The 14,838-nt window shown below is 36.9% G+C and overlaps 1 protein-coding gene across 4 annotated transcripts in view; it reads left to right on the plus strand.

Annotated features, from left to right (window-relative positions):
* NETO1 (neuropilin and tolloid like 1) overlaps positions 1-12,138 on the plus strand; it is a 103,053-nt gene extending 90,915 nt beyond the window's left edge. For 2 of the 4 annotated variants that reach the window (XM_065932303.1, XM_065932305.1), the window contains exons 8-11: positions 4,157-4,270; positions 6,968-7,526; positions 8,503-8,577; positions 9,435-12,138. In XM_065932303.1, coding sequence (XP_065788375.1) covers positions 4,157-4,270; positions 6,968-7,526; positions 8,503-8,563 — 734 coding nt within the window. In that variant the 3' untranslated portion in view covers positions 8,564-8,577; positions 9,435-12,138. Of the gene's footprint in view, positions 1-4,156; positions 4,271-6,967; positions 7,527-8,502; positions 8,578-9,434 lie in introns of those variants that run through there. The other 2 variants (XM_065932304.1, XM_065932306.1) reach the window with 2 other exon arrangements.
* Positions 12,139-14,838: the final 2,700 nt, after the last annotated feature.

The raw sequence follows: 14,838 nt of genomic DNA on the forward strand, positions 1-14,838 counted from the left end.
CTTAATTAGGTCCTGAAGCCAGGCACCATGGCTTTTGACCAGGCTCAAGTCCCAGTTGAACATGACTAAGTGACTAAGCATAGCATAGAATCCCTGCCACGAGAGTTTGAGTCCCAATCTTAGCTAAATGGTTTCAGGCACAACTTTCAGAAATGGAAAGATGATGACCTGCCCAATACTTTGTAAACAGTGGCAAAGATGGAGAGAGGAGCTGAAGGATAGGAGGAGAAAGCAGTGGGGAAAACATGCTTCGTAACCTGCCAGTAAATCTGCTAAATACCTGACCTGTGCTCACAGTTTTCATTGGCCTGATCCTTGGAAATAAGTAGATTTCTGGTCGTAGAAACTGCCTGGGTGAAATACTTTGAATTTTGAGGATTACTTTATTAGCTGCCACTTTATTATGTGTCAGGGGAGTGTGTAATTTCCTCGGTTCTGTCTCACTGCAGCAAAAATTTGAAGTGATGGATGAATCAGTGTTACAGCTCAGTTTTATTTAGAAAGCAAAGGAAAATACATCCTCGGGCCATGAGGGCGGGCCGACCCAAAAGATGCAAAGAGAAACCCCCAGCTCAATTTTGGCTCCTCTTTTTATATTTTTTACCCTCCCCCTGAGCCTGCTGTTTGTAAATTAGGCTATCCAGGAGGGCTGTTTGGTTTACCTGAGTCCTCACTCTGGTCCTCAGACCTTCCTTTGTTCTATTTTCGTGGGCTTTTCCCTTCTTTGTCTTTTAGCCACTGCCATTTTGTACTCCTTTTTCCTATTGTAACTACCTAACACAAGTAAACCTTGATTTCTTCAGATAATTTTACGTAATAAGGGGGTTTTTTTTTTTTTAAGAGATCACTTTTGACAGTGTATATTGAATTTCCAAGTAGAATAAGTCCTCTAAAAATTGATAGAATATGTGTTTTTTCAGCAGTAGTCAGAGAACCAAATAAATGAATGAGATTTAGTTGCTGAGAATATCACAATTTCTTTTGTATTTGAAGATTTGACCTGGAGGGTTAATTCTCCACCAATAAACACAATTGCAAGAATCTTCTCTTTCTGGGATATTCAGAGCTAAATTGGTCAGCTAAACTTTTGTTCCCTGATATTAAATTAATTAAAGTATCTGTTGACTCTTTACTACAACCCTAGAAATATTAACCCACTAAGAAATTAAAAATGCTTTTTTTTTGTTGTTTGTTTAAAAAAAAAAAACATGTCCCTAGCCTTAAAGAATTCATGGGGAAAGATGAAAAACTTATACTAAGTGTTAAACTCTTTTAAAAATTAAAAGTAGAATAGGATTTAAGATAACTTTCTGATAGATTGGAATGATATTTCAAAACTCAATAGATAATTTAATTCTGATAGGATTTGGATAGCAGAGTAGAGATGGAGTTTTTCTAGGACACAGAGAGAGGGAGGGAATAGAGTGGCCAATGAACCAAAGATCTCAGGAGTGTGTGGGGAGCAATGGGAAGTGCTTATGGGCTGAATGTATGTATGTCCTCAGACATCCTTAAGGAACTGTGAGAACGTACCTTGATTTGGGAGGCAGGAAGGTGCCATTTAGTTTTTTTTAGCAGGAGGTAAAAATAAGAATCTTTAATGAACTAACTGTGCGTTCACATTTTAGATGAGAGAAATATTCAGATGTACAATACAAAGACAATTCAGAATCCAATCCTATTTTGCTTCTGGTGTCTATGAGACAGGATTCATTTCTGTTCAAGGAGCAGAAGCTATGATAATTTGTGTCTTAGCCACTGCACAGTGTGCTTATTTGTTTGTGCTTGCTGTTTGCCTGGCAAATGTTAGCAAAGGTGAGGAAGGAAAAATGAAATAGTAGTGGAATAGTAATTTTTTTGCAAGTGAGGATGGTTTCAATTAACTGAAATATTTGCATAATTATCTGATATAATGTGTCAGGAATATGATTTATTGACAGTCCTAGATGCCCTGTTCCATTCCCAGTCAAACCACCAGTATTTAATGATAACTGACTGACACATGTTTTGTAAGACATTTTTGAGACTCATTAAGTAGCAGAAACAGAAACAAAATCACTTTTGGAGAATTTGGAATCCAAATCTTTAGTGCCTTTACTAAGCTCCTGTTCTACCTCACTGTTACAGAATGCCATGCTATCTTTACCTATAGATTTAAAATTTTAAAAGCAAGCCCATCCTACTTAATAGTAATTGTAATAATTTTTCCACCTCTTTCTGCAAGGTCAAAGCATATTTATGATCTTTTAAAGGTATTCTTTACTTGATGGATTAGCTGTACTTTCAAAACCACTGCAGTTTATCAGGTAGTAAGTGTTTTCTACATTTTGCAGCTGCTCTAATCTATTTGCAGAAAGCTCCTTTTTTGTTCTACTTACACATTTTGACAACATTCATTATCTGCTAAACAGACCATATTGGTTCTGCAAAATGGTTGACTGCAGAAATTCAAATGTAGTTTCCGTACTGAAAAGCTGATTTTTGCAGTAATAGATTGGATCATTACATTTTGCATTATAAAAGCTTTACACCATGTTGAAAGCAGGAGTCAAAGAAAATGTTAAGCCTGATACTTTTCAAAATGACTGCTGCATCTACATTTAATTCTGTTTTTCAAAATGACAATTACATCTTTTTTACTGTTTAACAAGGGACTTAGAGGCAAACCAAGCAAAAGTAAGAAGAAACTTCCTGGGAATTGGGATGAGGGAGACAGTGGGGGGAAGGGCTTGGAAAGTCAGAGGAGTGCCTGGTTCAAGTTATGTTGCTTTTCATTTTCAAGACTTGATCATTTAAAAAAATATTCCTCTGGGAATGTTAAACTACCTCATGTAAAGAATTTTCCTAACAATTTTGATTAATATAGAAAATACATTTTAAGAAGATAACTTTCCTTAAAAAAAAACCCAATTTATGGTTTTGAAGGTAAAAATTATAAATGACTGCACTGTTTAGATAATACTGATCACTGAAAAAACTTTACTGATTGATGAACCTGTAAATTTTGTGTTTTGTTTCTAATGGATTTTTCTGGGGATACCTGTCCTGAAAGGGCTTATGGAACTATTATTGACAAAAATAAACACTAGAATTACATTTTATGAGATGTGGATGATTAAAAAGGCAAAAACAAAAATTACTTTAATGCACTAGAGTCTGTAATTCATTGTGCAGTATTACTGTGGAGACTCGCTATAAATAACCAATTATTCTGATAATGAAAGAAATGTATTTTTATAATATGGAAAATAATGTAATAATTTTGTAAAAAAATAAAAAATCTCCTGTGCTCATTAGTAGGTGGGACACAGTCGAGGAAAGAATACATGAGCTGAAAGACAGGATAATAGAAACTTCCATGATAGATATGAAGTCATATCTAACATTAGAATTTGCTTTATTAGCCTCATCACTAGTTCTTGTATTTTTATAACCAAGTTATGTAATTCTTACTTTCCCCAACATGAATTATAATCTGGAGATCCTAGGCCATCATACCTAAAGTTAGTAGAATGTGTGAAATATATGCCACGTAGGCTAATTTTATTACCATATTACATATTAAATGTCAATGAGAATGATATGTATTTTTCTTATGTTGTTCAAGATAAATCTTCCCTTGTTCTGAGTTTCCATGATATTCCTTGCTTCTGTCATGTGCTTAAATGAGATCATAGGGTTTGGTTTAGTATATAGTTTCTTCATTAGTATTTTGTAAGCATACACTTTCCAAAGTATTTCAATATTTCCATTAAACTAAAAATTTTTTGAACAGGACAGTTAAATTTATGCATACAGAATTTCAGTGTAAAGCATGATGTTATGCATGTGGTCAGCACTGAAGTTTCACTAAAAGTTAAAGAAAAAAAAAGAACTTGCATTGATAAAGTGCTTCATTTTTATGATGGAAAACCTCCTGTGCCAGTTTTATAAGATGAACACATCTAGAAGAATGCCAGCTCTGTTAGTAGCACAAGAAATAATTACCACTATGGCAACACTTCTGGGAATGGAATGTCTGTCTTATCATTTATCTCAACTTGATGGCGAATTATCATACTAATCTTTTTTGTTTCTAGGTTTGTGATGTGAGTGATTTACAATTGTGAACATCAGTTAAAACTGTTTTCTTCATCTTTTTCTTCTCCCCTTTTAGCTCCCTGTGAAGGCAATACTTTCTTCTGCCACAGTAACATGTGTATTAACAATACGCTGGTATGCAATGGACTCCAGAACTGTGTGTACCCTTGGGATGAAAATCATTGTAAAGGTAATCATGAGTCCCTGCACTTGGTGAAATCTCTCTATCTGTAGTGTGGGAAGAAGCTTAGTCAGCGTTCGTATGCATCAGCCCATCTTAAAAATAGATTGTATATTGGCTTTATGAACTTCCTGTATGTTTTAAAATTGATTGGTAGGCCTTTTTCTTGGCTTTTATTCATGTTGTTTCTGCATTCCTTAACACACAATGAACTATCTTTTACACTTGAGTGGGTTTCCCTGGCGGTTCAGATGGTAAAGAATCTGCCTTCAATGTGGGAGACCCAGGTTCAATCCCTGGGAAGGGAAGATCCCCCTGGAGAAGGGAATGGCTACCCTCTCCAGTATTCTTGCCTGGAGACTCCCATGGACAGAGATGCTTATTGGCTGATCTCCCTTTTGGAGCTGCAGCACCGTGGACTGGCCACTGGACCTTCTCAAGCAAAGTCGGCTTTCCCATCAGAAGCTCCTTCGTCAGTGGCTGCACCTCTCTGTCAGTCCCAGTCTGTCTTCATGGGACACTGTGTACATAGTCTAGAGATGCAGGTGTATCCAGGGAACCTTAGGGCTCTCAGGTACCTAAAGACGCTTACCTCAACTTCAGTTTTCCTACCAAAATGCTTTTTTTCCTTTCCAATGAGAATATCTTCCTTTGATCCAGCTTCCTTCTGTGGCCTGTACACAAAGATTTGTTTACATAGAGAGCTGAGACTGAAGCTCCAGTATTTTGGCCACCTGATGTGAGGAGCTGACTCATTGGAAAAGACCCTGATACTGGCAAAAATTGAGGGCAGGAAAAGAAGGGGGTGACCGAAGATGAGATGGTTGGATGGTATCACCGACTCAATAGCTATGAGTTTGCGCAAACTCCGGGAGATGGTGAAGGACAGGGAAGCCTGGTGTGCTGCAGTCCATGAGGTCTTGGAGTCAGACACAACTTAGCAACTGAATAACAAAACTCTTGGCTTGGTTATGAATGATGCAGGTTTTGGTTAAGTTCAAAGTACCACATACCCTCTTCTGTTCAGATCTTATGTTCACCAATTTGCAAAGAAAAAAAAAAAAAAAACGGGCTAATAACGCTCCATACTTAAAGTCCAGTGTGTGTGCATGCTCAGTTGCTCTCAGCTGTGGCTGACTCTTTTTCAACCCTGCACTGTAGCCCACCAGGCTCCTCTGTCCTTGGCATTTCCCAGGCAAGAATACTGGAGCAGGTTGCCACTTCCTCCACAAGAGATCTTCCCAACCCAGGGATTGAACCTGCATCTCTTGCATCTCCTGCAATGGGAGGCGGATTCTTTACTACTGTGCCACCTGGGCAGCCCTAAAGTCAAATATCTTCTATTAAAATATTGAAGCAGAGAGATATTACCACAGTACCTATTAGTCACAGAATCATCAGGAAAAGCAGACCTGACAGCAGTTATTTAGAGGATGTGGGCGATGATCCGTGTTGTGTCCAAGGAACCACTTTGGAATGGACGGGGAATTCAGTGTTTTGTGAAGAACCTCATACAGCACTGTTAGAGATCGGCTTTACTTGCTTCAAGCGGATTTGTTGCTGTGGTTCTTGTGGCCCACCTCTCTCCATGGGCAACACCTGTCACCACCACTGTCTATGCGCTGATGGGGGGATGGAGGAGGCAGGGACAGCAGCTCACTTCTCTGGGAGGAACACTCGCGCTTTATGAATCAGGCTCTGGCTGAGGACGGTGACCTCTGGTCTTCTCAGCTTGCCCCTTCAGATGGTTCCACGCTCAGAGTGAGCTGGGGCGCGTGTGATCGGAGCCTGGTGTGGTCATCCTGCTGTCCAGGTGTAGACCTTCTATCCTACCAGTGGGGCCTGGAGGGAGGAGGGGAGGGCCCAGCATTGGCCCCCCCCAGTCCTGCCTGGGATGGAGAGTCTGCAGAATGGACCTGGGGGTGGAAAGGGCCCAGAGAAATGCTGGCGGCTTGCCCTTGCTGGTGGGGTGGGTGCTGTAGCTCCAAACTGGGGCCCATAGGGAGAGAAACCATCAGGATGAACTGAGGGTGGAGGAGTTCAAAGGCCACAGGCTCTTCCTGTTCTTAAGGAAATTTAGTAGATTTTCTTGAACGTATGTACCTCTGTTTGCTATATGCCATTCAATTTCCAGAAACTTTAAATGTTACTTTTAAAATTTTTGCCAAAACTGTTTCATTGGGGAAAAGACCCACAGAAATCCTCATGCCAGCATTCCAGAAGTGTCTGTCTTAGAGTATAATCTTAACCTTTTGGCATCAGAAAACTGTGACTTCAGTTATCCGCATCAAGAATAAATTCAAAACAATATAGGTATGTTCATATTCCCATTGGTGGCACGTGTGAGTTTTCTTATACCAATGAGAAGAAAAAGAAGTTACTGTTTTTAACATGGCCAGTTGATTTCCAGATGTCATCCTAAAGGTTTTATAAGACCTTCTCCAGAACATATATTACATTTAAGGGAGCGATGCTGTGAAGTGGCGGGGGTGGATGGTGGTGGCTGTTTCTGAGGCTAGCAGATAGGGCTCTTGTGAAGTTCTTTGTGTCTTTTAAAGACTCGTTTTACGTTTAAGACAATGAAAATTTTTATGCTCAGCCTGTTTCATCTTGAAGTTCTCAGTGTACACTTTAACTGCTGTATTAATGCGTGGTGGGTTGTTTCTTGTTTTGTTTGTTTGTTGTTTTCGCTCCCTGGACCTGTAGAAAAGAGGAAGGCCGGGCTGCTGGACCAGCTGACCAACACCAGCGGGACGGTCATTGGCGTGACTTCCTGCATTGTGATCATCCTTATTATCATTTCTGTCATTGTGCAGATCAAACAGCCTCGTAAAAAATATGTCCAAAGGAAATCGGACTTTGACCAGACAGTTTTCCAGGAGGTGTTTGAGCCTCCTCACTATGAGCTGTGCACCCTCAGAGGGACGGGAGCCACAGCTGACTTTGCCGATGTGGCCGACGACTTTGAAAACTACCATAAACTGAGGAGGTCCTCTTCCAAATGCATTCACGACCATCACTGTGGTTCCCAACTGTCCAGTGCGAAAGGCAGCCGCAGCAACCTCAGCACGAGAGACGCTTCCGTCCTGACCGAGATGCCCCCACAGCCCGTCAAGCCCCTCATCCCGCCCGTGAACAGGAGGAACATCCTGGTCATGAAACACAACTACTCCCAGGAGGCTGCTGACGCCTGCGACATCGACGAGATCGAGGAGGTGCCCACCACGAGTCACAGGCTGTCCCGCCACGAGAAAGCCGTCCAGCGGTCAGTATCCATAGATTTTTTGATGACAAGTATAACCTGAAGACTGAGCTGCTTCCAGCATATTATGTTCTAGTTTGTCTTCCCATTTCAGTTTCTCTTTCGTTAATGACAAACCATAGTATTACAGAGTTTGCCTCTTCTTTTCCTTGTTGCCCTGCTACCTATACTTTCCCTAAATCCCATTTAGGTACATACAGGTGTGCTTACACAGAACCAAAGAGATTTCGTTTATTTCTATACGTATATAATATTTATTTCTATAAAAGATCTGGTGTTAACTTATATTGCAGATTTATATGGCTCATTTTCTTCCACGTGGTGATAAAGGTTGCTCTCATCAATATTTCTATATTTTAAGATGTGAGATGATATTTGGAATTAATTGCCTTACCAAGGTGGTTAACCCATCTTGCTGAACAATTTTAATGTAAAAATAACATATTTTGCTATATAATGCATTATATTTTTGGTATGAACATTAAAATACTTTTTCCCACATACCACATAATACTTATATTACAGATTGTGTTTGATAGCGTGGTATGCTGAAAACCTTAACCATTTATATTTAATTGTGGCAAGCATTATTAAAAACATTTTCCTTTTGATATGAAGACAATATTATCTATATTGTATTATTAGCCCCCAAATTAATAAAAGTCTTGAGGAAAGAAAATTTAAACTTAGGGAAAAAAAAGTGATTTTAAATCCCCAAATCCAATCTACTTTTGTTTTGCTTTGCATGTTTACTAGCATTTAGTTTATTTTATAAAAGTTCACACTTCCTCAATTCATTATATAACCTCAGAAACCTATTTTTAGTTGATTAGATATTTTTGCATGCTGATGGAAAAAAAAAAATCTATTTCCACACTTTTATGAATTTTTAGGAATGCTTTTAAGTAAATATTTCTGTGCATATTTATTTTTTTGTGAAAATATTACTTTGTTGAATGAAATAGCCGTAACATTCCAGGTTCTGCCTCATTGGGTCTCTAAGCAAACATGAATCTGAATACAACACAACTAGGGTCTAAACAGAAAATTCAAGGTAAGCACGTGCCCTTGGCCCCTCCTCCCACTTCGTTGTATTCTGTTTTGTTTTGTTGCAGTCGTCTTGCAGTTTTTTAGGGAATGTGCTCTCTATTCATTATTTCTTGAGATGTGTGTTTCATAACATTTCATGATTAGAAACATATTGGATTCAATGCTGATGGATGGATGATTCTTAGTAGACGTAACTTTAAAATACATGTTAATATTCTTACCATCAAGCATTATACTACAATGTAATTTAAAAGGATGTTAAGTTAATAAATTAAACTTTATATGCTTTAAGGTAAAGATACAAAAATTAGTGAACTCTTAAAAGAAATACCAAAAGAAATTCAAGGTTCTCATAGTTAAAAAATTGAATACTGTCTCAATATAACTGAAGTCAACATATAAAACTGGCAATAATTGTATTAATTTGGCAATATCTACTCAAAACGCATACACTATTTGGTGGTACTGATACAATTTGCACACTCTTATTTTTGCATGAATATGTAGCTTATTTCATCTAAATTAAATGCAGCATGTTATGTCAAATTTTATAATATAAAATTTGAATGCTTGATAATGTAAAACTTTCCATAAATATCAGTTGTCTATATGTACATCTATTTTTGTTATCAGGTAACATAATGGCTTTATTTTTAGCATTTAATAGTCTGTGTCTCTATTAGACTAATTTGTCTCCAGTTACATTTACTTGACAGTTAATCTCTTCAAAGCTCTTCAGACCTATCAACTATTCTTGAATTAGGTGAATGCTTTTTTGTGCTCTATGTTACCTTGATAAATTGGTGGATTTGTGCGCATATTTCATTGGGAGAAAATGTTTTAACTGTGTTTTATTTTCAGAGAAGAACTATTTATACAAACATGGGGACTGTGAAAAGGAAATTCTATAGTGAATTGTGAAAAGTGGACATATTTCTAAATTCATTCCACTGCCTTTATCCAAACTTAAGAATTACAGACATTTGTTATTACTTCGGCAAGACTTCCCCGCTGCACAATGATATGTTCATTTCGTAATTTGGTTGCAGGCCACCAAGTGCTCCTTAGTTTTTAAATACATTTTGAGATTTACTGGAAACTTGAAGAAGAAATTAGTTCCTGATTGAGACTATCCCAGCTTTATTTCTCCTGTCGGTTTCACTTTGTTTCTATGTTGCTTTATGTCTTTGTTAGATAATTGTACATTGTGTGATATGTGAAAAAAAAAAACCACACTTTTGGATGAACTTTGTGTTACATGTACATTGTTTTCATTATATAGACTGCTTGAGAATAGTGCGTTCCTGAGTGATTTTGAACATGCTACAGTGAAAAGTGAAAATATGGACCATGGAAACACCAGCTAGATGGACTATAAACATCTGTTGTTGTAATATCATTAAATGCAGCCAAAAGTACTAAGTAAAATTACTAGATTGCAATAAGAAAAATCTCACTTTTTTGTCTCTCCTATATACCCCCATTTCCTTTTTTTTTTTTAATCAAAGGAAGATTCCAAGTTTCAGAAATACTTTTGAAGTCAGGTATTCTACCATTCATACCCTTTAATAGAAGTGATTTTTGATTAAGCATTTAGCAATATGACTGATTGACAGTTTAAGAAAATACCCTGCATGTCAGTACTGGATATTTGAGTTGGAAAAATATTCTTTTTATTAGACACATTGTAAAAAGCATGCATTCTCTAATATTGCTGTTACTCTTCCATTTCCTGTGTCACATGCTTGCTCTTGTAACTTTTTATATAAAGATATATAAAAATGTATAATAATTTCCTAACTTGAGTTAAGAGAAATGCTTTCTTCTATTAGAGTGATAAAAACTGACTTACGTAAGTATACTCTTTATATCAATTTGTCCCACATTGTAGACTACAGGAGGTCCTTAAGAATTAAGGCATGCTTCTTCCAAATTTGACTTTGAAAACTTTATGGAATATGGTCCCCTTTTAGAAAAGAATTTTTTTTTCTTAATACGATAACATCACAAGCCCTATATGACCCAAATTACACAGTTCTGAGTTGTCCTTATACTCAAGGCACATATATAATTCCTGAAAACTTGCTAATTATGATGTTTAATATACATAAATTAAAATATTATAATATATTTAATTGCTTGTGAATTATATACACATTCTTTAAAGTTTGATTTAGTGAGTGGGTGATTTTAAAATATTGAATGTGTATTCTTAGAAAATAATTTATAAAAACCAGATTACTAGAAATCTGCTTAATAGCATTTCCAAAACTGCTGAATTCTACAGAATTTTGTCCTTCAAATGGCAAAGCTGTCTAGTCTATCACATTTCCAACCTGGTAACGCAAGCAAGCTCTACAAACTCAATAGATGAATTTAATCACATACATCCCTGTTGGAAATTCAACTTCACCTGTGTTACAGAAACAAATAAATGTGTAAGAAAAAAATTATGAAAAGAAAATTGATTATGATAGCAATTCTGAGTAGTCTGTATTTAAAAAATATCAGTCCACAGAAATAATTACTTCATGAATTTGATAAACTGGTGAATAGAAAAGCTGTGTAGAACAGTATAAAGAAAGATTATTTTTATTGTTTTGCAATATATATTATATACATTATGTTAAAATTTAGTCTTTTTTAATTTGACTTGACTAATTCTTTTATTATCATGCTTGTTTTCATGCCCTTTTTATTTCAAAGTTGATGCATCCAGAGATCTGTTTTTAAGTGCTTGGCTATTTCTGTTGTTGTTGATCAGTTGCTAAGTCATGTCTGACTTCTTTGCGACCCCATGGCCTGCAGCACGCTAGGCCTCCCTGTCCTTCACCATCTCCTGGAGTTTGCTCAAACTCATGCCCATTGAGCCTATTTAAAAATCTCTATTTAGAAATATTGTCTCTATTTAGAAATTGTCATAAGATCCTATATACTTTGAATGAATAATCTCAAAAAGGATGACATACATGTGAACCACTTACTTTTCACTGTCCCTGGAAATATCCACAGGACTTTTCTCTCTAGTTCTTCCTAAAGAAGCAGGATGCTTCTGCTCTGCTGGTTCAGTTCTGAAAGGAGACTTACACCATAAATCAGGGACTTAGAAAACAAATCCAGCTGCATTAGGTCTAACGACAAAGATAGATGGCTTACATATATTTAACACACAACAGCTCTGTGGAAAACAAAAACATTTCAGATGAAGATAGGCCTCTCCAGTTGTAACACTGAAAATGTCTAAGTACGGGCATTGCCTGATCATCCAAGAAGGTAGTGATGAGTCTGAGGAAGGGACCTGGAGGCACCTATTGTCCCTGCTGTGACTCTAGATGCTGGGTCCTGAGAGTGCGGCATCCACAATGCCTGAGAGTCCCCTGCGGGAAGATCTTTAAAAGTCAGCATTAAAATTTACCAGCGTATGTATTGGCTATATCAGACCATGTCACCTGAATATCAACCTTTGATTTAAATTCAAATAGGGAGACATATGTAGATAAGAAAAGGATATTTTGAGACTTTCAAGATGTTTCAAATCAAGCTATTTTAATAAAGATACATTTTTGATAAAGTGAATTCAAATATTACTTGCATAACTGCTTTATTAATCCCATAGATGTTTTCTGATAGTGTAGTTACACAGCACATTCATTCATTTGAAAATAGCTGTTTCGGTTTCAATTCTCTATGTTTGAATTCACTTTCAACATCTGGGAGGCATATCATGGTTATGTGCAATACCTCTGAAACCCTGAATGAAGGTTTTTTTACTTCTGTCCAAATGCATTTTAGTTGCCTAATTCAAGTCTAGTGTGCTGATTTGGATATACAATTTTTTGCACTTGATTTTATACATATGCTATTTTTACATATCATATTGGAGAATAATCATATGTAATGTTTGATTTGCCATAATTAAATTCCATTTGATTAGAGAATTAAAGTGTAGCTATAAACCTAATTAGAGAAGTAAGAATAATAAACTCAACCTGCTTCAGACTTCAAACTTACAAGGGTTGGTTCCCAGAAGGTTCTTGTTACTGCACCAGCGTGATTATAGAGTTAAACCACTTATTTTTATCCACAGTTGTGCAGCCAACGTGTTCTTGTTTATCCCCAGTTTCTACCACCTCCCCATACTCTAAGGCATTGTCATTTTACATTGGCTCATTCTTTGGAAAAATAAAAAAATTTTACCCTCCTCTTAGTGGACACAGATCTAGACACAAAATGTAAAAGTGGCCGGAAAACACAACATATAAATTATTTAAAATAAAATCTCCTTATTATATCACACTATAAAATTTGTGCTTTCCATTCATTTTCTCATGGGCTAAGTTTAACATCAGTACAGCCAGCGTTTTTTGAGCCTGTACAAACTGTGTGCCAGGACTCTTCCTAAGGGCTTTGGGGATGACAATAAAATGTGGCGAGCTGACAAGGAGCATAATTATGGAGCATTATAGAGAAAAGTGTTCTTAGAGGAGGTCAGTAAGGAAAATGAAGTTCAGAATTATTTGCTAAGCTTTCCATTAGAAAAGCTAATTAGTTACTTCCTGCTAATTTGGCATGGAAGATGAAATAGATTCAACTGTCAGGAGTGTTTTATACAAGACACAAAGAGTGTTTTATAAGAAAGACATTATTAGCACAGATATGGAGGTAGGCTATATCCTCAAGGAGAGAAGAGAGGCTTAATGAATAGTTGCTTTTCTAAGCAGATCTTCAAGATTGAGGACTGTGGCCGAGTAGTTTATCAGGGAGATTTCCACCCAGAGAAATCAGAGTAGAGACAGTCTCCCAAGGCCATGGATTTGAGCTGGCTAGCGCAGAGGATTAGACTAAAGGAATAATAGTCAATACAGTTGGAAGAGCAGATTTGCATTTACATCATGATTTCTGAGTGCAGGTAATGCCATCCAAGGGATTTCACATTTCATTCTCAGGATTTCAATATCTCAGCAAAGTTTGGCTGAAAAATTGTACTTGAAGTAGAATCCTCTGACAGCACTGTATTACCTAAACTGAACAAAACTGGAATAAATAGAGGAAATCAAAACAGTACAGAGACAAGATATTAAATAGAACAACTGGTGGAGTGTTAGATACCTAGAAGTATCTGTCTCACTTTCTGTTTGTTTTCTACCATTTTTTATTATTTCAAAATTATGGTTGGGTAACTAGTCAAGATACTTAGTGGCACATGCTAAGCACCGTTCTGAAAGTTTTCCATGTGTGTATTCCTTTAGTCATCTTAGCAATTCTATGATTACTACTAATAATAGTTGTTATCATTCTTGCTGCTGTCATAAATTCCATTGTACATATGAAGAAACTGCAGAGAGTTTTGGTGGCTTTTCTGGGATTACACAATAAGGAGTGAAATATCCAGGTCTGAACTCAAGCTGATTAACCCCAGAATCAGCCATCAGTCCTCACCGATATGAATACAACTCTTTAATATTCAATATAGTATGTTTCAATGAAATAAGTTGATGCTTATTCACAAAGTCCCATGCTTTTGTGTTTTCTCAGCTATAAAAATATGTATTATAGCAACTTGTCTCCATCCTATTGCTCTTGAGGACCAAATGACAATGCATTGGAAGATACTTTTTATACATTACAAATAAATCATTTTTCCTAAATTATGTGTAAACTTCATTTTGTAGTCGACATGGAACAAATGTATCATCTATATGGAGCAGTTATGAAAAATAACTCCCAGCCTCCTCTTGCCCACAGTGAAATGTATGACTTCTGGAACCACCAATTTTTACTTCACCCAAATGAGATTTTCTCCAGTGCTTATATTATTGCATCATCTTACTGAACAACATTGAACTCCAGAGCTTAACAAGTGCAAACAGAAACACCAACTCTTGACAGAAAATTCTGGTTTTCAGTCCCACAGAATAGTTTGGTATACATTTGCATGATAGCTTGAGAGCAGGATAAGCAAGCATATAGCTAACTAGATAACTTCAGTCTCATAACCATTATTGTTGTTGTTCAATCACTAAGTCATGTCCGACTCTTTGAAACTCCATGAACTGCAGCACACCAGGCTTCCCTGTCCGTCACCATCTCCCAGAGTTTGGTCAAACTCATGTCCATTGAGTCAGTGATGCCATCCAATTAAGTCATCCTCTGTCACCCCCTTCTCCTCTTGCCTTTGATCTTTCCCAGCACCAGGGTCTTTTCCACTGAGTCGTCTCTTTGCATCAGGTGGCCAAATTATGGTATAAAAATGTGATATGATGCA

Source organism: Muntiacus reevesi, chromosome 4 (genome assembly GCF_963930625.1).
Source record: "Muntiacus reevesi chromosome 4, mMunRee1.1, whole genome shotgun sequence".
NCBI classification, from domain to species: Eukaryota; Metazoa; Chordata; class Mammalia; order Artiodactyla; family Cervidae; genus Muntiacus; species Muntiacus reevesi.